The following is a 26,058-nucleotide window of genomic DNA, read 5'->3' on the forward strand; positions in this document are numbered from 1 at the left end:
TGGTCTATCCAGGAATAGTGTGGTTTAAATATAGCCAACTGGAAAGTAGCAGAATTAGAAACCTTGGCTTTAATGTTTTATGAGTAGAATATCCTGTTCCCTTTTCTGATGGCCTATAGTCAACTCTTTGTATATAGTGATTCAGGAAACCTACATACTTGTTTATAATCTTATTCTTTATTATTATTATTTTTTTGGCGGTACTGGGGATGGAATCCAGGGGCATTCTACCTCTGAGCTACACCCCAGCCCTATTTTTTTATTCTTTATTTTGAAACAGGGTGTCACTGAGTTGCGAAGGGCCTTGCTGAGTACTAATTGAGACTCTCCTCAAAACGTGATGCTCCTGTCTCAGCCTCCCAAATGCTAGGATTATAAGCATTCGCCACCATGCCTGGCTCTTATTCTAACTGATTATCTATGTTGCTTTCCCATACCCCTACAAACTACAAACTCTGTACCTGAACGAGGCAGGCTGCATATACAGGCTATTAAGCCTTTTCCATGATCTACAGTGACCAATCTGGGATTTAGAGGCATCCTATAAATCACCACTTTCAATGCTAAGACTGAGAAAGTTCTAGGCAAACAAGTCCTGGGTGGATTGGTCACTCTGCTAGTGACCGTAACGTCAGATTTCACAGACAGAAGGCATTTAATAAATGACTACTGAAATGGATTCTTCCATAGTTGGAAATAACAAAGATATTATTGAATGAAATGACAATTCTAGTTTTTTTTATGGTGGAAATCTACTTCTCAACTTTTGGTTTTCTTTTTGTCCTCTGAATTTCTTGTTACTCTACATTTATATAACAGGTTTTAAAAAGAAAATAAAATTATGGATAAAAAGAGATCAAAATGAAAAAAAGTGTGAAGGAAGGCACTCAAGTTGACCAGAGATGAGAAAATTAATGAGGGTGCCACTATGAGGAGAAAAACAAAGGAGGTGGTATGAATAAAGTATCAATTAGGAACAGCCTTGAAGATAGAAAACTTTCTTCAGGGGGATAACATGTCCTCCCTTTTCAGATAATTTATATTCAAATTAGTTAAAAAGGAACAGTTTCTACCTGATAGAAATTTAGAACAAAATGAATATTCTCTTTCCCACAACTCTTGAAAGATAAATTTTAGCAAATATGAAACTAAGCTTGTCTTTCCTTTTTTTTTTTGCAGTACTATGGATAGAATCCAGGGACATTCTACCTCCGAGATACACTCCCAGCCCTATTTTTCATTATTTATTTTTAAGATGTATTATTTATTTGTATGTTTATTTTTGTGGCCTTGGGGATTGAACTCAGAACCTCACAGGGTCTCACTAAGTTGCAAAGGGCTTCACCAAGTAGCTGAGGCTGGCCATGAACCTGTGATCCTCCTGTTTCAGCCTCCCAAGTACTGGGATTACAAGCATGTACCACCATGCCTGACGGAAACTGGCCTTTCTAATGGCCAGAAATTGCTTATAATGGAATGTTGCTTTTCCAAGTAACATTTCTACCATGTTGCTTGGAAAAGAGGACAAATGATCCCATGACCCAGCCAACTCTTTTCCTTCCTTCCAAAATCCTCTAGTCCTCTGTGATTAGCAAATTTCTATATCTTCCATTTCACCTGAACAGTCTCTGAACTATGGATGCATTTTAACAACCAGAGGCACTGTAGAAAAATATTGACACCCAGGCCCTGTGCAAGTAAAACGAAAAGCCCAGGCACTGGTAGTTTTAAAAAATACTCCTCAGTTGACTCTACTGTGTGTCTAGACTGAAAATCAGAGTCAAATTCAGTCGCTGGTCTCTAAGAGGGGCACTTCCCAGGTAGCCCTCTTTGTAAAGGCTGTTTATATTCTCTCACACCTGATAGAATTTCACCCCCCCTTCCAACTCCTCTTTCTTTCTTTGATTGGGTCTCACTATGTTGTCCAGACTGTCGTTCCACTCCTGGGCTCAAGTAATCATCCTCCCTCAGGCTCCTGAGTAGCTGGGACTAGAGACAGGCATCAGTGTCTGGCTTACACCTGATGGGATTTATGACAGGTGTTCTTATTTGTTTTTATACCATCTCCAGACCAGTTCTTTCCCTCCTCCCTCGGGAAAAAACATTTCTTCCTTACTCACTGGCCTATACTATTTTCTTCCCTTCTCTCCTCTATAAGACCACCATTCACCACTCTTCTTATCCAGGATCCAAGATCCAATTCTTAAGACTTCCTCTCTTCTCAAACTCCTGCCATTATTTTGGGCCCGTTCATTTTATTTTATTTTGCTGCTTTTATTTATTTATTTACTTATTGCCATACTGGGGATAGAACCCAGGGGTATTCTACCTCTGAGCTACACCCCTAGCCTATTTTGTATTCTTTATTTTGAAACAGGGTCTCACTAAGTTGCAGAAGGCCTCACTAAAGAGCTAAGGCTGCCCACAAACGGCAGTCCTCCTATCTCAGCCTCCCATATACTGGGATTACAAGCATGCACCATCACACCTGGCTCTTGCTATTTTCATTTGGTGCTGGAGATTGAACTCGGGGGATTTCTATATCTGAGCTACACCCCCAGCCCTTTTTGTTTTTTTATTTTGAAACAAGGTCTAAGTTGCTGAGGCTGGCCTCAAACCCGTGATCATCCTATCTCAGCCTCCCAAGTACTGGGATTATAGGTGTGTGTGTCACTGCACCCAGCTTCTTTCATGGTCTCTTTAAAATCAACACAGAAAACCTCACCAAAACCTTCAACCTCCTCATCTAACTACCTCAGTCCCTATTGGGACTCTCTCAGGTAAGCACTGGATTTTTTTCCATCCCAGAAACATTACCACCTCACAAATCTCTAATTTAAATACCCTGTGCTTACCTTCTAATCCCTCTAATTTAACTTGGTCATTACCCTCTCTGTGATTGTTCTTTGCTCTCGTGGGAACCTTCAGCCCAGTTATTGCATCACTTTATCACTATTCACCAGCTCTCTCCTGCTTTCACTTCCCTTTTTCTCAAACAGAAGCCATCATTATACTCTGGTGCAAAAACCCACAACTGCCTTACCTCTGGTCTCCCATGGCACTACCTGGCTGAATTCCAAACCTCAGAAATCCAACTAACTGTCCTCTCTGTACTTTTGTACCTGAAAAACCAGAGAAAGTAAGCACACAGGTAAACACAAACACATGTGCATGCATGCATGTGTGTGTACACACACACACACACACACACACACACACACGTGCTACCATAAATTGATTGCCAACTTCAACTAGGCCCTGTACCTAGGACACAATCTGTTTTCATGGTCAGCTTATATCTGGAACAATTATTTCATACTTTCTCATTTATCCTCAGACTCTGGATTGCTCTTTTCTAATGACCTTTCATTCCAAGCCAATTGCTTCACCTCTTATTTCAGAGAAAAAAGAAGCCATCACATGGAAACCTACCTATATTTGTACTCATCTCCTCTATTCCCTCCTGATACAGGGAAAAGGATTTCTTCTATGAAGACCACATTCATTTTGAATTTCTCCAATTCTCTCAGGAATCTTACACTTAGAAATCATTCCTTAGACAGACCCTATATATTTTTTTCAGAACTGGGGATCAAACCCAGGGGCATTCTACCTATGAGCTACACCCCAATACCAATTTTTTTGGTGGTACTGGGGTTCCTGGAAACCCTTCTACCTCCGGGCTACACTCCCAGACCTATTTTACATTTTTAAAATTGGAAACAGGTCTCTTAAGCCAGTGAGGCTGGCTCCGAACCAGCACCATCCTCCTGTCTCCGCCTCCCAAGCATGGGGATTACAAGCGTGCGCCACCACGCCCGGCAGCAATACCTATCTTTTATTCTTTATTTTGCAACAAGGTCTCACTAAGTTGCGGAGGGCCTCACTAATTAGCTGAGGCTGGCCTTAAACCTGAGATCCTCCTGTCTCAGCCTCCCAAGTACTGGGATTACAAGTGTCCATGACCACGCCTTGCCAGACCCCATATCTTTTTTGTTTTTTGGGTTTTTTTTGGTGGTACTGGGGTTCCTGGAAACCCTTCTACCTCCGGGCTACACTCCCAGACCCAATTTTATACTTTTTTTATTTGGAAACAGGGTCTCTTAAGCCAGCGGGGTTGGCTTCAAACCTTTGCGATCCTCCTGTCTCCGCCTCCCAAGCGCAGGGATCACAAGCGTGCGCCACGCCTGGCTCAGACCCCATATCTTAAACCTCTCTCTTTCTCAGATTTCTTCCCATCAGCACTACACCATGTCCGTGTCTTTCCGATCTGCAAAGCATAAACCTTCTTGCTCCCCATAATTCCTTCCCTCCAAACTACTCCAGTCTACCTCTATATTCCCCTCCAAAGTCAGTTTTTTTTAAAAACATACAGTCAATACTTGCTCACTTCCCTCTATTTCTTTAATGCATTCCAATATAACTTCCACACACCACCTTTCTATAGTTACTTTAAGGTCACCAATAACTTCTGCATTGTGAAATCCAATGAATACACTTCAGTCACCTTATTAGAACGATCAGCAGAAATGAAGAGTCGATCACTGCTTGAAATAATCTCTTTTAAAGGCTTCTATACTATACTCATCTAGTTGTCTTTTATTCTTTGATCACTAAATTTTAGTGTACTTCGAAGTATCTACTCCTTTATCTAACTTTTAATGAGTTTTGAGTTCAATCCTAAGTCATTTTTTCATTCTATACTAGCACTGTCCAGTAGGACTTTCTGTGATGTTCTATGTCTATGCTGTCCAATGTGGTACATGTGGCTAACAAAATAGCCACATATAGCCAATGAGCATTGACTACTGCAACCAAGGAATTGAATTTTTAAATAATGTAAATAGGCACGAGGAGCTAGTGACTATCTTATTGTTTTTTGTAATACTAGGACCTGAACCCTGGGCTTCCTGATTTTTGTTTTTTGTTTTTTGTTTTTTAACCACTGAGTTACATTCCCAGCTACTGTATTAGCTTGCATAGCTCTATATGCAGTGACATCATTTCTCATGGTTTTGAATATCTTCTATGTGCTAGTGGCCTGGATCTTTATTTTGAGCTTCAGATGAATCTATTCAGCTGCCAATTTATCATCTGCATTCAAGTGTCTCAAAGACATTTCAACTACACGAGGCTAAAACTGAATTCACGACAACCTCCTCAAAGGAAAAATTCTTTCTGCAGTGTATTTATGTGAATAGTACTATCATCTATATTCATGTCAGAAACCTGGGATTCATCCTTGATACTCCTCTTTCTCTCACCACCTAGACCCAAATCAATTCCTACTGATTTTGCCTCTAATGATATCTAACAAAAGTGTCCACTTTTCTCCATTTTTATGATCACCATACTTCTAGCTAACACCACTGAAACAGCCTTCTAACTGATCCTTCTGCTTCTATGATGGCAATCCAGTACAAAATCTTTCACTTCTCATTTTTTAAATAGTTAAAATTGTTCTGGATCTGGTCCTACCTTGCCTTGCTTTGGTGCTCAAGCCCTGTTCTAGGCCCTCTTGGCCTTCTTTTATTTCAAAAAAAGTGTCAATCTACTTCCCAACTTGGTTAACCTGGAATACTCTTTTTCTCTCATTTTCACTTGTCTCTTACTTAGTCACACTGGTCTCAATTTATATTTTAAAAATATCTTCTTTGAAGAAACCTTCCCTGATTACCCTTGCCTCATTTAGTTATCCCTCTAATAAAACTCTTATACCTCTTTTTTTTTTTTTTTCAGTACTGAGGATTGAATCCAGGGGCATTCTAACTCTGAGCTACACACCCAGCCCTATTTTATAAATTCTTTAATTTGAAACAGGGTCTCACTAAGTAGCTGAGGCTGGCCATGAACCTGAGATCCTCCTGTCTCAGCCTCCCAAGTACTGGGGTTACAAGTGTGTGCTACCATGCCTGGGTATACAGCTCTTCTTGACAGTACAAAAAATGGAATTATATGAGTATCTGCTCCATATAATTTTAAAGTCTGTTTTCTGATCAAAATCTATAAAGTACCAAAAGTATGATGCTTTCTCCTTTAGCCCTCAAGTCTAGCATGGAACCTGGCACATAAAAGGTATTCATATGTTTATAGAATGAATTAATGAATTATAGGCATATGTGTGATTCAAATACCAAATAGCACAGAGACAAGAACCAAAACAGGAATAACAATCTTATCTATGTTGTTCTCTAATGATTCTGCAGTAGTTACCACTATGTTTGGAAAATAGATGGTACTCAAATATTCATTTATTATCCTATAAATTGGTGAGGTTAATATTAAGAAATAGCTCCAATATAGTTCCATCAATAGGTGGTAAAATTATAAGGAAGGAAAATATAACCATTTCCATAAATAATGAAGATATTTAGTAAAATTTAGTATACTTTCATGGTTTTTAGAGAATACACCAACTTGAAATAAATGCAGTTTCTTAATATGCTTTTTAGACAACAACAACAACAACAAAAATTCAGTCAATAGGCAAGAATGTCCTTAACTGTGAAACACCATGAGAAGCATTTTCACTGAAATCAAGAGGTAGAAAAGGATCATTATATTTACTCATAATTATTTAATTCTGGTCCCAAGAATCACATTGTAATCACATGTAATATGACATGAAGCAAAACTAATAGTTATAACTCACAGGAAGGAGACAAAATTATTATTTGCAAATTATTAAGGCTATCTATCAAAGCGAAGAAACAAAATAAACCTCAAATATACTAAAATAAATTACAATGAAGTGTCTGGATAAAAGATAAATATCCACAACTTAGAAGCTATTCTGTACTAATTAATACTAAGCAATTAAAAGATGGTAGAAAGACTTCATTCATAATACCAGCAAATAAAATCTACCACAAAATTCTTAACCTGAAAATATATATATGAAGAAACTATAAAATCTTGCTGAGAGATTAAACTATAAAACCTATAAAACCTCTTATAAAAGAGGACCCTCATAAAGAAGCACCATGTTCCCTGACAGTGACTTAAATATATAAAGGAGTTAATTTTTTTTTTTTTTTTTTTGGTGGTACTGGGATTTCTGGAAACCGTTGTACCTCCGGGCTACACTCCCAGACCTACTTTTATACTTTTTTTATTTAAAAACAAGGTCTCTTAAGCCAGCGCGGCTGGCTTTGAATCTGCGCGATCCTCCTGTCTCCACCTCCCAAGCGCGGGGATTACAAGAGATTAAAAGTGTGTGCCACCACGCCCGGCTAAAGGAGTTAATTTAATAAATTTTGGCATATACCTATAGTCAAATATTGGTCATTAAAATAATGTTTTAGAGTAACTTTAAATGAAATGGGAGAATGTTATGATATTAAAGGAAAATGCAGGATAAAAAATATATATAAAAAGCTGCTGAGTATGGTGGCTCATGCCTGTAATCCCAGTACTTGGGAGGCTGAGATGGAATAATAACAGGTTCTAGGACAGCCTCAGCAATGTAGTAAGACTCTTAGCAACGTAGAAAGACACTGTTTCAAAACAAAACAAAAAAATAAGTCAGGGGTGGTGGTACAGACCTGTAATCCCAGTACTTGGGAGGTCAAGATAGGAGGATAACAGGTTTGAGGACAGCCTCAGCAGTAGACTCTCAGCAGTCTAGGGAGACCCTGTTTCAAAACAAAAAATAAAAAAGGCTGGGTAATGTAGCTCAGAGACTGAATGCCCCTGGGTTCAATCCCCAATACATTACACACACATATAGAAAATATAAATAAATAAATAATAAATAAATAAATAAATAAATAACAAGGTCTGGGGAGCAGCTTGGAGGTACAATCCCTTTAGGTTCAATCCCCAGTATAACACAAACAGACAAAGAAATACACACACATATGGCTGAGGGTGTAGCTCAGTGGTGGAACATATGCTTAGCATGTATAAGGCCCTAGGATCAATCCTAAGCACACCCCCCCCAAAAAAAAAACTATATATAGGGCCAGGTGTGGTGGCACACACCTATAATTCCAGTACTTGGGAGGCTGAGACAGGATAGCAGGCTTGAAGCCAGCCTCAGCAACTTACTGAGGCTTTCATCAAGACTTTGTTTCAAAAATAAAAATGCAAGACTTTGTTTCAAAAGTAAAAATGAAAAGGGCTGGGGGTGTATCTTGGAGGTGTAATGTCTTTATAGGAATTTTAATTATGAAAAAATATAAAGACTAGAAGGAAATTCATAAAAATATTAACCAGAGTGGTGATCTCTAGATTGGAGACAAATCTTTTTTTTTTTTTTTTGTGGTACTGGGGTTCCTGGAAGCCCTTCTACCTCCGGGCTCTACTCCCAGACACCTATTTTCTATTTTTATTTGGAAACAGGGTCTCTTAAGCCAGCGCACGTGCCTGGCTTCGAACCTGCACGATCCTCCTGTCTCTGCCTCCCAAGCGCGGGGATTACAAGCGTGCGCCACCACACCCAGAGAAACAAATCATTTTAAATTCATACTTCACGACGAATGTGGTAGCACACACATGTAATCCCAGTACTTGGGAGGCTGAAAAAAAGGAGGATCACAAGAGCAAAGTCAGCCTCAGCAATTTAGCAAGGCTCTTGGGAACTTAAGTGAAACCTGGCTTGTTTATTTGTTTGTTTTTAGAACTGGGGATTTAACCCAAGGGCATTAAATCTGTGAGTGATACCCCTGGCACTATTTTATTTTATTTTTAATTTTAATTTGGAAAGAGGATCTCACTAAGTTACAGAGGGCCTCACTAAATTGTTGAGGCTGGCTGCAAACTTGTAATCTTCCTGTTTCAGCCTCCCAAGTACTGGGATTACAGGTATGCACCATTATGCCCAGCTGAGACCCTGTTTCAAAATAAAAAGTAAAATAGGGCTGGAGTATGGCTTAGAGGTAGAATGCCCCTGGGTTCAATCCCCAGTATCACCAAAAAAAAAAAAAAACACAAAAAACTTACTTCAAATTTTTATGTCTTCATAAAGTCTGCATAAGTCTGCAAAGTCTGAAACTAAATTAAGTCTATAATCAGAAAAATATTTTAAAGTATTTAATACTCAAGAAATGGGAAATACAAATTTACACCAAAATCTAGCTTGCCTGACAAACCCAGAGTCGACCTCCTGTAAGATACTGAATTCTCTAAGGGTTAGGGTTATGAAGCCCATTATTAAACTGGTAGAGATAATAAAGGTTTTATAAGTGGCCAATGAACTATTGCCCCTCTATGATCCAGTTAACTTGAACTCTACACAAAAATACATGGCCAATTTCTTTTTTCCCCTTTTTTTCTTTTTTATTGGTGCATTATATTCATATATCATATTGGGATAAAAAAACTTGTGTGTACATACATGTACACATCACTGATTTAACCCCTACCCAATTCCCACCCCATTCCCTCCCGGTCCCTCCTTCCCTTGCTTGGCTTAGTGGTTGATTTCGGCCAATTTCTATGCAGAAGCGATCATAACAAAACTAATGCCATAAGTTGAGTATTTCTAAGAGAAAAAGTGTTTCTATGAGCTCAGTATAACTTTTCAGGTTTGTGTCAGAAACCTTTCTATACCAAGAAGAGGATATTTCAATATCTTATTTTAACAGCAATGCCAGTCACTGCAGAAGTGCCTTTGCTCTAATTTTTCCATTTTAGTGTTGTTTCTGTTTTCTTATAAGTACAGCAAGGCATAGATATGAAGTTATTTTCTTTCTTGGATACTTGCAACAGAAGCTAGCAGCTGGCTTTATTTAGCATTCAGGTTCAGCCCTTAAGACCTCCAAAATCCATGGTTAAAGATAAGAATAATAGAACCCAAACTAGAAAAGACCTATCTAAACCATTGAGTACAAATTAATAATGCCAAATGCAAGGTCAGCATCCAAACAAAGTTATGTGTAACCTGTAGCTCTAAGCTAAGTACCAAGTCCCACTCATCCAAGGACTCAACTAAGAGATAAGAACCTATTTGATTTAGATTCATGTGGTCAGATACTCTTTTCCATAGCAACTGCACAATAGTCACAGTAGCAGTCAAGAGCCCATTTTCTCCTCTCCATAACACAGTACAATTAGATGATAAAGAAAGCACTGCTTGTAAAGAAAGTCAATGTTTTGTTTTAAACAGATAAAAATAAGAGAATAGAAACAGTGGAAAGGAAGAACATGTTCCTTTGATAAAGGGATGCCTTGAGGGGGTAGGACTTAAATTGAAGATGAGAATTATTTTAAGAAAGAAAACAAATGCCCGGACAAACAATTTAATGGACTTTGCAGCCTCCTCAAATATAGCAAATAAATGAAAATATTATAACATGAAAAAATAGAAAGAGTAGGAGAAAAGCTTTAAAATACCGTAACAGAAAATAAAAAACACCTATAAACCTTAAGTGCTTTAAATACTTTAGTAGCCCTTCCTACAATTATCAGCTCTACAGAAATGATTCAACTAATATCAGTACTGGTAGCTCAAAATATTTCAACTGCAGAAGAGCAAATCATATTTTCAATTTTTGTAAAGCTTTATACCAATCTTCTGCTTTTTCTTAGGCATACATAGCCTAAATATTTTTGAGATAATGCTAATTTACAGAGCTGCCTTAAGAAAATGGGAAACCAAGCTGGGAATGGTGGTACACATTTGTAATTCCACTACTTGGCAGCCTGAAAAAGGAGAATCATAGGTTTGAAGCCAGCCTCAGTAACATAGCAAGACCCTGTTTCAAAAAAAATTATTTTGAAAAAAGGGCTGGTAATATATCTTGCCTTTAGGAGGTAAGGATGCTTCTAGGTTTGATCCCCAGTACTTTCCCCTAAAAAATGGAAAACTACAGGATAAGATAGTAAAATATAATGTGTATCCAAGGTGTCTTAAATTCAGTGAGTATTCAAGTAAATATTTGTTGAATGAAAATCAACACCATTCAGAAAAGTACTCACTGTTTGAAGGAATGTCAATCAAAAGAGTTTCTTCTGCTTCTGAGGGAGAAAAAGAAAACAGGATTAAGAGAAGATCATTCATTGCAATAAAAAACATATGCCTAAATAAATAACTGCTTTTCTCAGTCACTACTCTAGGTCTGAGAACACATTTAAAAACTCTTTGCTTTTTTGTTTAACATTTTACTAAAAAGAATTTTAACAGCACTAGGTTCTTAAGACTATGAGCAATTTAACCCAAAGAAAAATGAACCAAATGAGTAACCAAATGGAGTTCCCGAAAGCAAATAATGATATAATGACATGTTCCTTCAAGTGAAGGCAAGTTTAATTCCCCTCAATCATAACATATTGATTTCATGTTTCATTTAGATACTTCTTATAGAAAGCCAAAGAAATGAACCAGAAGGCCCTGAGATGAATTGCTTTTTCCAACTCAGATCTTGTCTCTGAAGATTTCCCAGTGATTTCATCACCTCTGCTCCTTCCCTGTATAAAAGCAGAGTATACCTGAAGTTCTTTGCCTTCAGGCTTCCCCTCACACTTGTGGGGCCAAGGCCTATCAAGGCCTATCTAAACAAACAAGAAGTATAATCCCCTTGCATTTCCATGTTTATTACAGCATTAGCCACAACAGCTAACATATGGAACCATGAAGTGTTGATAGAGGGGTGAGTAGATAAAGGAAACGTAGTATGTATGTATGTATGTATGTATGTATGTATGTATGTATGTATGTATTTTTCTATCTATATACATATAATGAAATATTATTCAGCCATAAAAAAGTATGAAGTCCTGTCATTAGTGGCAACATGGATGGGACTGGAAGATATATTAAATGAAATAAATTAGGCATAGAAGAACAAATATAGCATCTTCTTACTTTCATGTGGAAGCTAAAAAAGTTTAATTCATAGAAATGTGGAAGAGAATAGTGTTCACTAGAGGCTAGGCAGGGTATGGGGAAAAGGGATAAAGAGGTTGGATAATGCATTTCAAAGTAGAGTTAGGAGGAATATGTGCTCTGTCCCACAGCACAGCAGGATGACTATAGTTTACAACAGTTTATTACATATCTTAAAATAACTAGAAGAGTTTGAAGGTTCCCAACATAGAGAAATATTACCTACCTCGATTATTATACACTGTATACATGTGTCAAATTATCATGCTGTATCCCACAAATGCAATTATATGTGTCAATGAACAAAACAAAACAAAACAAAACAAAGCAGTTAGCAAGTTCAGAGCTCTCTCTTCTCTATGTCTCTTTGGGACTTTCTTCCTTGCTACTAGTGTCTAGATCCAACCTATCTCTTCTTCTTTGACTTCTTTGGACTTGACCAACAGCATGTGCTAATTGAAACTTAGTACTAACTCCTTGGGATTAGCATGCATCTACATTGGTCAGATGGAGGAGTCTCAGAATTTCAGCTCCCTGGATTTTATATTTAGCCTTATTATTCAGGTACAACAGAAGCAAATGGTAAGGAACTAAGTTCTCTAATATGGGAACATGGTTTTTTTTTTTTTTTTTTTTTTTTGCGTGTCTGGGGATGGAACCCAGGTGCATTCGACCTCCGAGCTACACCCCCTGCCCTATTTTTTATTCTTTATTTTGAAACCGGGTCTCACTGAGTTGCGTAGGGCCTCACTAAGTAGCTGAGGCTGTCCGCGAACCGCGATCCTCCGGTCTTAGCCTCCCGAATGCTGGGATTACAAGTGTGCGCCACCACACACGGCTGGAACATAGTCTTAATACTATTACAAGCATAGTGAACTAAATAGGGCATCAGGACATAGGTGTTATATATTTACCACTGTTATTCAGTACATTTTAAATTTGTAAAACCTGAGAATTTAGTTTTCCAAATAGATGCACAAGTCAGGAAATAGAAAGTGATAACTTAGGAACATAACTTCTCTTTTTTTTTCCTTGAAGAACTATGGTGTGTGTGCACATATTTTCCTGATCTCAAGCAGTAGGACTACAATTTAACAATTGGTGATTTCTTATTAAAAACAATACTAAGAGAAATTGGGTAAAAAAGACTCTTGAAGTAGTAGAAAAAGGTAAAAGCTAATAGAATACTACTCTACAGTCAAGTTCCTTGGCTTCTTCCATACAGGGCCACAAATTTAAAATTGAAGCGACCACAGCAACTTACTATGGCATGCAGATGCCTTGTTTAATATGTCTTTCTCACACAGGATATGCTAAATATCTATGAAATCATTCTTCTAGACAATGCAGAAAGTAATTGAAAATATTTTGCCGGGCGTGGTGGCGCACGCTTGTAATCCCCGAGCTTGGGAGGCGGAGACAGGAGGATCGCGCAGGTTCGAAGCCAGCCGCGCGCGCTGGCTTAGGAGACCCTGTTTCCAAATTAAAATGTAAAAATAGGTCTGGGAGTGTAGCCCGGAGGTAGAAGGGCTTCCAGGAACCCCAGTACCACCAAAAAAAAAAAAGAAAATATTTTTAATTCTTTATATGTGCTCTCTTTCCTTTTTAACATGCTATCTGTGTGTGTGTGTGTGTGTGTGTGTGTGTGTGTGTGTATGTGTGTGTGTGTGTGTGTTTTATTGGGAGCTGAATCCAGGGGCAGTCTATCTGAGCTACACCCCAGCCATATTTCTTTTTGTTTTCCTTTGGAAAAAAGGTTTCACTAAGTTGCAGAGGGTGTTACTTAATTGTCAAGGTTGGTCTTGAACCTGCAATCCTTCTGTCTCAGCCATCCAGTACTAGGATTATAGGCGTGTGCTACCATGCTGTCTTTAAGTCATATCCACTGACTATTTTTACTTATAGGAATAAGTCCCAGGGAAGTAGGATATGCAGGAAGACATACATACAAAGAAGTTCATGACATTATTGTTTATATTAGTGAAAAACAATCTAAATGTCAACCACAAGAAAATAATTACATTATGGGCCATTCTTAAAATGGAATACTATGTAGCCATTAATAGGCATTAGCTAATAGCATGTGATGACATCTAGAAATGAAAAGAATTACAGGATGAGTCCTACTTACCCTAAAAGTTATATGTGTACCACAAAGGAAAAATGTTAGAAAAGCCAGGCATGGTGGAGCAGGTTTGTAATCCCAGTACTTAGGAGGCTGAGACAGGAGGATCCAGGTTTGCAGCCAGCCCCAGCTACTTAGGCCCTCTGCAACTTAGTGAGACTCTGTTTCCAAAAAAATAAATAAATAAATAAATTGGGCTGGGGTTGTAGCTCTGAGGTAGAATGCCCTTGGGTCCCATCCCCAGTACCATGCACGCACACACACAAAAATGTTAGACATTTATCTCTTAAAGATGGGGATTTAGGTGGTTTGTTTTATGCTTTTCTGCTCTTTCCAAACTTTATACAGTATGTATTTTACAACTGTGATTAAAAAATTCAATGTAGTTTAATAACCGATGCAAGGTGAGATTCAAGTTTTTCAAGAAGCTAAAATTGATACAGAATGTTTTTGTCTGATAAAACTACTGGACCTGATGAAAACATAATGCATTTGTTCTCTAGTAATCAATTTCCTTTCTAGAGCAATGTGACACAACAGAAGCAACACCTCCTACGCAAATCTCCCATTATTTTTGAGTTTCACTGTAGCAAATGAAACAATAGATTTTCTGTGCTCACTCCCCAAATTTGAGGGCAGGAGGCCAAATATTTCCTCCCAATGTTGGTTTTCTTATAATTCACCAATGTCAAGGTTTGAGAATCAACACAACTGAGTGTAAGGTACTAAAATCCAGCATAACAAGCCGGGCATGGTGGCGCACGCTTGTAATCCCCGCGCTTGGGAGGCTGAGACAGGAGGATCACGCAGGTTCGAAGCCAGCCTCAGCTACTTAGAGAGGCTCTCAGCAACTTAGTGAGACCCTGTTTCCAAATAAAATATAAAATAGGTCTGGGAGTATAGCCCAGAGATAGAAAGCCTCTGGGTTCCACCCCCAGTACCACCAAAAAAAAAAAAAAAAAATCCAGCATAACATGCTGTCAAATGTCTTAATTTCAAATTGTTTGGGAACAAAGTGCTGAATGTAGGTATGTGAATCCAAGTGACCTTGATACTTTACAATGAATAGACTGTCAGTTAAGCCCAAGATGTCATTTAAATCCACATATAGCCTGGCATGGTGGTGCATGCTTTTAATCCCAGTACTTAGGAGGCTGAGACAGGAGGATCACAGGTTCGAAAGCCAGCCTCAGCTACTTAACGAGGCCTTCTACAACTTAGTGAGACCCTGCTTCCAAATAAGAAATAAAATCAGGGTGGGGGTGTAGCTCAGAGGTACAATGCCCCCGGTTCAATCACCAATGCCACTAAATCAATCAATCAATCAATTAATCAATCAAATCACATATAGGGAAGGAAGGGAGGGAAAAGAGAAATATAGAGATAGAAACAGACCAGATAATGCTATTTGCCTAGGTGAATATATCATTATTAACCTCACTATCATATACAATTATAGTACACCAATGACAAATTATTTTTAAGAGTATCAAACATCCATATATAACGGGGTGGGAATTGGGGAAGGGCTAAATGAGTAATATGTGCATGCATTCCTCTACCATCTTGTATCCCATTAATATGTATGACTACAATGCACCAATAAAAAATTTTAAAAGTCAATGTAAGGTGGCATGAAATTTTACTTTACCAAGATTCAATGTAATGGGAGTTCTCTACCAAGACCTATGCTCTTAATGAGGATATATGTTTGTGAAACCTTTTAAAAATAAATTTAGAGTTAAGTATGAAGACAAAAAATCTACATATACGTCGGTCAGCATAAAAGATTACCTACACAGGTAAAAGACTATATACATCTCTAATTGGAGCCAGGGAAATAGGTTATATACACATGCACATACATATATGTGTATATACATATACGTAATATATATGTATATATTTCAATATATCCCCTTCAGTAGTCTTATACAAAACACCTATCTTCTCAATGGTAGATTAGTAATGTCAACTTTTTTATTCAAAGAATAAAATATTTCATTTTACATGCAGTGACATTTAAATATATATGGCATTACACATGTAATAATGACCAAGGAAAAACATTATAAAACTAGCTAAGCAATTAAAGCTAGTACCTTGAACACATCTGAAGTGGCTATTTATAGGAATGATATCTTGAACATGCTGTTCTTTCTCATGCAACTGGATTATTAACCTAGAAAACAGAAAAATACATTGCTACTGAAAAATAACTTTCTCAAACTTTTAGCAACAAAATACTTTGCTATCTTGTTATACAAAACTAATCTGTTTTTATTAGACTTGTTGCATCTGGTTCCCTGGATCTGAGAATTGTGACAGCTAGATATTGCTCTAGGACTAAAAGGATGTTAGTGGAAACATCTGAACATACACACTGTCCTATATGCCACTAAGAACATACAATAATGTATGTCCTAAAAACAGTATAAAATCATAAGAAATTCAATTACAGAATGTGCATACCAGAGTGAAGAGCTAATAGCTCCATGTGAACTCCATGATGGTGGGGATTATGGCTATCTTTTCATCATAGTATTTATAGTATCTAGCACAGAGCCTGGCACATTATAGACACTCATATGTGTTAATAAATTAAAAAATTCATACTTTAGCTTTCCAATTACATTCCCTAGGCTTTTACCAAAGAATGGTTCTATCATATCAAACAAGTATGCAGGTTCATAGAGGTTAATTAAGAGGGGGTACCCAGCCAGTTGGATAACCAACAAGGTAGCAGATGTTACAAATGGACTGCCTTCACATCTTTTGTATTTGTCCTTTAGTTTCCAATTTAATGCTGGTATTTCTTATATAAACATGACAGAAGATGCCTCTCCCATATGAAATGGGACTTCTAAGTCCATGTATACTTCTGAAACACTCATTTTCATTTATTACTTATCCTTAGTGGACTAGAATCAAGGTATAACCTTCTAGGTAATAAAACATTCAGAGTGCCAAATATTTTCTCCAAAGTCAAGCACTCTTCAGGCATTTTTATTAACCTGGAACATTCTTCTTTTCTTTCTGAGACACAGCTTAAATATCATCTCCTCTTTCAAGGAGTTTATAAAATCAGTGGACTTACCCCTTTTCTTGCCACTTTAATAGAAAACTTACACATTCCATTATAGTTATTTTCTCTCACTGATTTAAGCTTCTTGAGAGCAAGAACCCCATTTTGTCTGTAGCCCAACAGATGCTCAATAAATACTAGTTGAATAAGTTAACTAGCTTAATTAAGCTAGAAACAAGTGAATTTCAGAATATAACTTCAACTTCTGACATTAAAAATGTCATTGTTTTAGGGGTTTGATTTCTACTCTGTTGTCATTATAAAGGATTTGTTTTTGTTTTTTATTTTTTCCAAATGTGTTAAAATTGAAGGGAATAACCCATGAAACAGAATTGCTTAGATAGGACTAATGGAAATGAAAGTATTAATGCTGTTTTTCTGCTCTGATCCTGCTTACCTAATTTATATAAGTTTACATTTTAAGGTGATTACAGAAATATGGGGCACTTTCAAAACTTAAAAGTTCATGGGCTGAGTTTTATATGTCCAGATGAAGAACAGAAACTAGATAAAAGGCTGATAAAAAAAAACCAAGGGTCAAGGAGGAAGAGCTTTCTTTGAGAAAAAATGAATACAAACCACTACATTCCCAAAATATGTAGACTAGAAGTGGTGCCGATCATTCACAATAAAGCTTCAACTAGACTGTATTGTTAAAACTATCATAAGTCAGATAAATTGAGAATTTAAGTGAATTCTAACAACATTTATTGAATATCTACTATATATTTGCCAAAACTGTAGCAAAAGAGTAAGCATAAAATACAAAAATCTACCTAAACATAATTATTTAAGAATAGAAAAATTAAAATAATAAGCATATGGCAAAACAATGGTAATCAGAATTTGGTAGTTGTCAAACAGAAAAGTGATAAATCATGATTGCCAATCTTCCTAAAAAGATCTGTTCAAGGTTCTGTCATAACCTATTTTTCTTGAAGAATGAATCTTAGTGTTTAATTCTGGTTCCAAAAATGTATTTTTAATTACAATTTTGGTCTCTCAAGCAAATTTCTCCTATGCTTGATAATAGGAACCATAGATCTAAAGATTAAGATAGATTGCAAGTTCTATGATAAAAATAAGGTCTAACGTGAAGTTTTGGACACCCAAGTCAGAGAAGGTACTCAAGAAAAAAGAATTTGAGGATTATAGATGGATATTTTGATTTTAGTATCACCAGTAAACTATTTCAAAAGACACTTCTCAGCTGGGTATGGTGGTGCATGCCAGTAATCCCAGTACTTGGGAGGCTGAGACAGGAGGATTATAGGTTCTTAGTCAGACTCAGCCCCCTCCAGAACTTAGTGAGACCCTGTTTCCAAATAAAAAGGTAAAATAGGGTGGGGGATGCAGCTCAAGGGTAGAATGCTTCTGGTTCAATCTCCAGTACCACAAAAAAAAAAAGAAAGAAAGAAAGAAAGAAGGAAAGAAAGAAGGAAAGAAAGAAAGAAAAAAAGAGAAAAGAAAAGAAAAAGAAAGAAAAGATTATGCCTATGATCCCAGTACTTGGGAAGCTGAGACAGGAAGATGGCAGTTTGAGGAAAGGCTCAGTAATTTAGCGAGACCCTTAGCAACTTAGTGAGACCCTGTTTCAAAGTAAAGAATAAGAAGAGTTGAGGGTTTAGCTTGGAGGTAGAATGCCCTAAGGTTCAATGTCCAGTACTAAATAAATATATAAATGAATAACTAAACGAAACGAACTTCTCAATGTAATTCTGAAATAGGTTTTATAGGTTCAGATCCCAGCTAAGCTACTTCTCAACCAATAATCCTGTAAGAAAGGAATGATAATATTATGAGGATTACATTAACTAATTAACAAAAGGTATTTTGAACAGTACTTGGCACATGTCAAACCATCAAGTGTTAGTTGTTGTGACACCCTCATAACACATATAAATGAAATACAAAAATTTGATTTCTCTGTAGGGAAGATACAGTCAAGACAGCTACCCCTACCAAATTCAAAAGTTCTGTTAATACAAGAGCCCAGACAGGATGAAGCACTTATGTCAAGGCCAGCTGCTCACAAGCCTTCTAAGTCGAATACTGAACCAAAGAACTAGTCATATCCTGGGCTGTAGTCATTTCAACAATGTAGTGTAGCTATTCTATTCAGTTCTCATAATTTTGGTTTAGAAGAGGAAGCTTAGACCCAATTTGCTGGTTTGCCTAACGGTCATATCTCTCTACCCCATTCTGAACTTTGGAAGTGATAGTGATATTTCACATTTCCAGTCACTTTTCTGTTGAATTTAATTTTTTATTAAACTGGTCTTCTAGAATTTGATAAAATCTTGGGAAAACAGCATGAATTTCTCAGATGAACAGACTGATCAAGCAGGACTTAGGAAAGAGCTACTGTGTAGAACCAGTTGACATCCAGTTACAGTGACAGTAATGGTTTCAGCCAGATTTTTTTCCTGTGAAAATCATACAGCACAAACAGAATTTTTAAAAAGGACTGAGAAAAGCTGATTTTATGCAGAATTCAATGTTAAGAGATAACATGATTTAGGTGGCCAACAATTTTTAAACTGGGGGAAAAATTGACTTTAAGAAACTGGTAAACAAACAATGGGTACCTATGATGTGTAATGGTTACCATGGATACTTCGGAGATGAAGCATTTGTAACAAGAAAGTAAGGTTAACAGCTATGGTAATAGCTCATCAAAATAATCTTTTCTCAATCAGTCAACATTATTTACTAAGCTTCAATGTCCAAGACTAATAAAATGTAAAATGTAATTTGTATTTCTGTTTCTTTACCTTTTTGCTCCACCTTTCATTACCTTTTTGCTTCAGCAGTCGAGTGGGGCAGTTACTGGCCTACCTAACCCACGGCTGAATTAATGAATATGCCTTCAAGCAAATGGAATTTGAGGGTGGGGGGACTGAAGGAACCAGTTGAATGGGATCAAGAAAAAACTCTAATACTAAAAATGAAGCATTTCCATGGAGTTTTGTGCACGACTTTTGCATCTATTATTCTCTCATTATACCTCCACAGGCTATACAGCAAGGCAGTTAATGTTTTTATTCAACGAATGAAGAAACTAAAGCCCAGAAAGCCTTACTGACTTGCCCAAGGTTACACAACGCAAGTCAGTTGCAAGGGGCAGAACTAAGAACCCAGGCTTCCTTCTTCCCCGCCCATTGAGTCCTGCCATTGAGTCACCCCGCCAGGAGCCATCCACTGGCTTGGAATTTTGGGACAAAACCCTGTGGCTGGAGAGCACTCGCGTTTCACACCTGGGCATGAACCTGTTGTCCGCGCGGCCTCCGTGAGAGGAGAGTGGGCGGGCGGTAAGGCGCAGTTTGGGCTTAAGAGGTAATGGCAGGCTCCTCTCCTCTGGGAGTCAGGTGGTTACTTACTCATATTGCCCGTTCCTCCACGCTACGGTCAGAGTGCAGGGCTCCCGGAGAGGACCCTTTATCTCCAAACCTTGGATAGTATGCGGGCAATAGTTAAGGGTTTCCTTTTTCGAAACACAGACGCGTTGCGGGGCGGTGGGTCTCCCGCCTCTCCGGCCGTCCTCCCCAGTCCCCCCAAGCATCGCGTCCGGTGGCAGCCCTCTCCCCAGCTGTGGTCAGCCTCCCGGCCTCGCGGCACCCACTTCTGAGCTGATCCGCAGTCCCTCAGACCCCCAACCCCGGCCCTGCGCGGCCTCCTTCCCCCTTCTCCCAGGCGGATACTGCAAGGGGCTGGGCTCCGACCGGGAGCGGCGGCTCCATCCCAGCGGCCTACAGGCTCAGTGGCGCTTCGGACTGCAGGAGGCTCGGAAGACACTTCCTCCAGTGTCTGGACACCCACCCGCCTCGGCTGCGCGTTCTTTGAGAAACAGCTGCGCGCCAGGAGAGGGGAGCCGGGAGTCAAGAATCTGACTAGAGAGAGAGCGGCGCCTCGTTCCCCCGCCAGTTTTCCAGGCCGCCGCAGATTCCGCCCCCTGCGGACAACCTGGGAAACTGCACCGAGCGGCCCGACGGATTGGGGACATCTCTTGTCAAGTTCGTCAAGGAATACATTTTAGGTACTACCTGCATTGACACCAAAATTGTTCCGAGGACTTTGAAGATTGCCAGAGAATCAAAACTCAGTTATACCTGCATACATTTGGGGGAACTCAAACGTGTTGGGTCAATAGGGCCCGCATCATCAGTCCAAAACATCCTTAAGGTTATAACACGCTGTGTTGGTCATCATACCTCTCAAATGTTTCCCTTTTCTTCTTTTTTCCCCTAAACTGGAAAATTTCCCCCAAACTCTGACCTTTGATCCTCCCTTTTTTAATCCCCTTCAGATCACCTCTAAGCCCCCCAAAGTTCAATAATGCATCCTTGGCCCAGCCCCCTTACCTAATATAATCCATTGTTAAAACATCACTGTGACGTAACTCACCATTTTACACAGCCACTTAGCCTTGAAACCTCAAAGCCACATACTTTCTTCCCCTCTCCTAATCTCTGTATCCAGTCAACAGGCCTTGTTTATACTTTGCTTTGAAATTACTTTTCAAAATATTTCCCCCCCACACACACACACAATGACATCACTTTATTTGTAAGCCCTTGTGGTATTCTAGCTGGGTCACTGTATTTCCCCCATGTAAATCCAGTGGGCTTTAATATTTCCTTTGATCTTTTTACTATGTTGACAGTCACATCAATATTCTTCTCACAGCAATGTTTCAGTTGTGTTATTCATTTGTTCCAGAATCTGTACTTAACCAGATATTAAGCCTGACTTTAAACCTATAGTAGGAGTATAGTATGGAGACAAAGAGACCAGTGGAACAGAATACAGAGCATCAAAACAGACCCACACATATATGGAAAATTGATACTAAGCATATATGACATTTCAGATCAGCTGTGAAAGTATGGATTATTTACTAAATGGTACTAGGACTATTAATTTTTATATTAAAATTATAAAATTAGATACCCAACACCTTAGAGAGAAAAAAGCAACTTCAGGTGGATTAAATATCTAAATGTGAAAAGCAAAACTTCACAACTTTCAGAAGAAAGTGGGAGAGTAGGGATCTGGGTGATAGAACACTTGCTTAGTATGGACAAAGCCCTGCAATACCCCTCACAAAAAAAAAGAAAGAAAATAGGATAATACTTTAGGACATTGAAATAGGCAATGATAATGATAGCTTTACTTACACAGAATTTCAAAATAGCTGGGCATGGGGGCCCACGCTTGTAATCCCCACGCTTGGGAGGCTAAGACAGGAGGATTGCACGGGTTCAAAGCCATCCTCAGCTACTTAGTGAGACTTTCAGCAACTTAGTGAGACCCTGTTTCCAAATAAAATATAAAAAAAGGGTCTGGGCATATAGCCTGGAGGTAGAAAAGCCTCTGGGTTTCACCCCCAGTACCACACACAAAAAAATAACTTCAAAATATATGTATTTCAAGACAATATAAACAAGTTAAAAGACAAGCCACTGCGTGGGAAAAGATGTTTTTCACTGAATATTATCAACAAAAGTGTTCTATACTCTAGCTCTTATCACCGTTCTGACTTCCTCTCTTGACTCTTATCCCTTGTTTATTTTTCTTCATAGGATTTATTACTATCCACTATTCTAATTTATTTATAAATCTTATTGGCCACTTTCTTCCTCCACTAGTGTGTAAGTTCCATGAGGGTAAATATTTCTGTATTATTTATTTATAGCTGAATTTTCAGTAACTAGAACCTTCCTGAAACAAAATAGAGGCTAGAGAAATATTTAGGGAATAAATAAATGCATGGATTAGTATCCAGGATATGTAAGAACACTTATAAACAAGTTAGAAAAGGAAAGAAACCTAGTAGCAAATTTAACAAAAGATGTGAATAAGCAATTCAAAGAAATTGGTCAAGAAAACCCAAATGGCTAATAAGATATGAAAAGGTATCTAACTTTATTACTATTCAGAAAAATTAAAACTGAAACCATGAGACAAATTTTAGAACCATCTTTTTGGCAAAAAAAAAAATTCAGATAACACCAAGTGTTGTCAAGGATGTAGAACAGATAGAACTCGGATCCACTGTTAGAAGGAGTGTCAGTTGGTAGAATTGCTGTGAAAAGCAGTTTGACAGTGTCTAATAAAGTTGAGACTGTAATACCCATAAAATTAAAAGTTTCATTTTAAGGTGTGAATATCCCTAGAAAAACTCACCAACATTCCCAAGGAGACAATTAAATAATGTTGATTGCTGCATTATTTATCTCAACAAAGAAAGCAAATTAAATGCCAGTTGACAGGTGAACGGATAAATAAATCACGGTATTTCTGAGGTTAAATACTATTTTGGAATCAAATGAATTAATCTAAGTTATATGTAGTGACAGTGTTAAGTTTCAAAAGTACAGCATTGTGCAAAATACAAATTACAGAATATACACTGTATAATATTTGTACAAAGCCTGAAAATATCATCTATCACTTGTGACTATAAAGATATAGAGCAGTATATAAAACATGAAAGCACACAATTACAAATTTTTTGTGATACTACAAATTGAACGGAGGGGAATTACACTTCTGAGCCATATCCCCGGTCCTTTTTATTTTGAAACAGTCTTGCTAAGTTGCTGAGAGTCTCACTAAGTTGCTGAGTCTGGCCTCAGTTTTCAATCTTCCTGACTCATCCTTCTAGATACTGGGATTATAGGTGTGTGCCCCCACGCCTGGCTACAATTATAAATTTAAGAGAGGAAGAGGAGCTGGACAAGGTGGTGCACACGTGTAATCCCAATATTTGGGAGGTTGAAACAAGAAGATTGCAGGCTCAAGGCCAGTCTAAGCAACTCATAGTGAGGCCTTACACAAATTAGTGAGATTCTGTTTTAAAATTTAAAAAAAAAGGTTTGGGGATGTAGTTCAGAGGTAGAACACCTCTGAGTTCAATCCCCAGTATGAGAGAGTCAGAAAGACAGAGAGAGACAGAGATAGAACTGAGAAGACTGTAAAGAGGAAAGAGATATATAGGCAATATCAGCTATATCTATCATCTATAATATTTACTTCTTGAGACAGTCTAGAAGTTGATGCTGCTGGATGGTAAATATCATATTGGTTGTGTTATTTCATGCACTTTTCTGTATTGGAAGTCATTTGCAATCAATGAATATGAAAAATAAAGGGTTGATCTGTAGGGGAAAGTTAGCAGTGTCAAATACTGGCAAGATGCCAGGGAAAATGAAGGTCAAGTAACTTCCTTTGGATGTGTAAAGCAATTCACTGGAGAATGGTAAATGTGTGGTTTCACTAAGGGATGGGGATAGAAGCAAGATTCTGGGGAATTGGGGGTGATGGCAGCGAGGAGATGGAGAAGAGAGACCATGTATTGAAGAGGTTTGAAAATATAAAGAAGAAAAATATAATTTTAGTTAAATTTGTTCTTGACAAAGCCTGAGACCGCTTTAAAGCAAAGGGGAAGGAGCTAGTGAAGAGGAGGCTATTTAAGATGCTAGAAAAGGGAGGCAGCATGGTTGCAAACCAAAGATCTCCTTAGTAATTGGGAAATAAAAGGAAGCAAGAGGGAAATGGAGAAATTGGCTTTAGAGAAAAGGCGAGATACTTCTTCCTCTGAGTCTTACAGTATCTCTACAATTTAAACAGTGCCCGGCATATAGTGGATACTCAATAACTATTTGTTGAGTGAAGAGCATACAAGATTGTGTAGAAAATAAAATATATGGAGGAAAGGATATAAAAAATTGAGGTCTCTACTAGAGGAAATAATAATTGTGTGTAAGAGATGTCCAAAGCAAATAATTAAATGGTCACCGAACAAAATGCACTTAATGAAACCTCATCTTCAATAAAGCAGAAAACTCACCATCTTCACACCCCTACTTCCATGCAATTAAGAGGGTGTTCAGTACTTGTCTTTTATCTATTAGACAGTCATCTCTAAGTGTCTAGAATTTATAAGCTTTCCAGAAACAAAGTAAAAAATTGAGACTTTTGTTTTTGGCTGTAACTCAGTGGTACAACACTTGTCTATCATGCACAACTCCCTGGATTCAATCTCCACCACACAAATTGAGGTCTTTAAAATACTAAAGGTAAGCAGGGTGTGGTGACATAGGCTTGTAATCCCAGTACTTGGGAGGCTGAGACAGGAGGATCACAAGTTTGTGGCCAGCCTTAGCTACTTAGTGAGGCCCTGTTTTTTAAAAAAATAGGGCTGGGGGTAGAATGAATGAGTGAGTGAATGAATTCTACTCAGAGGTAGAATGCCCCTGGGTTCAATCCTCAATAACACATACACACAGTAAGATGATAAAATACTAAAAGAAAATGGCAAACTCGAACATAATAACAACTTAAATGGCTACAGAAGTAGGATATTATGCCAAGTTCATAAATTGATAAATTTATTTCAAAACCAATTTTGGACTGTTGGAGCACAGGCCAAACATAAGCATAAATGATTGATTGATTTTTAAATCACCACTAGTTGAAAGCTTTGCTTTTCATATACACAAATCCAGACTGATATTGCTTTCCATACAGAGCAGTGTAAAAAAGAGCTCTTTTTAAACCTGCAACAATTTTATAATTCTGCAACACATACATTTCTATTTATCTATTTCTATTTTCACTTTTTATAGAATTTAGGGCAAGAAAGACTCATTACCTGAGGTCACAGCCCATCACTGATACTCCAGGTGAGATGATGACAGGCCCAGAAGTCAGGAGAAACTCGCCTCTTTGGGCATACAGTACCCTCCAAAACCTCCTTCTCTCCTCTAAGTATCACCCGCCCTTGGTTACTTTATTCCTATCCTGGCTAATTTTTAAAATTTCTTTCACCCTCCACCTCTTCATTCTCCTTGGCTATTTTCCCCTTTCCCTTTTGTTCCTCTCCTCTCTCCTCTCCCCTTTCCCCTTCCCTCCCCTCTCCCCTTTCCTCTCCCCTTTCCTCTCCCCTCCCCTCTCCTCTCTCCTCTCTCTCCTCTCCCCTCTCCCTTTCCCCTTCCCTCTCCCCTCTCCCTTTTCCCC

The 26,058-nt window shown here is 38.1% G+C and overlaps 1 protein-coding gene across 3 annotated transcripts in view; it reads right to left on the minus strand.

The window, feature by feature from the left end:
* Positions 1-20,777, minus strand: part of OCRL (OCRL inositol polyphosphate-5-phosphatase) — a gene marked incomplete at both ends in the record, with an annotated part of 60,480 nt that extends 39,703 nt beyond the window's left edge. For 2 of the 3 annotated variants that reach the window (XM_080718687.1, XM_080718686.1), the window contains 4 exons: positions 10,921-10,959; positions 16,055-16,134; positions 20,418-20,497; positions 20,739-20,777. In XM_080718687.1, coding sequence (XP_080574813.1) covers positions 10,921-10,959; positions 16,055-16,134; positions 20,418-20,497; positions 20,739-20,777 — 238 coding nt within the window. Of the gene's footprint in view, positions 1-10,920; positions 10,960-16,054; positions 16,135-20,417; positions 20,501-20,738 lie in introns of all 3 variants that reach the window. The other variant, XM_080718685.1, reaches the window with a different exon arrangement.
* Between the last annotated feature and the right edge of the window lie 5,281 nt (positions 20,778-26,058).

The sequence above is a fragment of the Muscardinus avellanarius genome (genome assembly GCF_963383645.1).
Source record: "Muscardinus avellanarius genome assembly, chromosome: X".
NCBI lineage: Eukaryota > Metazoa > Chordata > Mammalia > Rodentia > Gliridae > Muscardinus > Muscardinus avellanarius.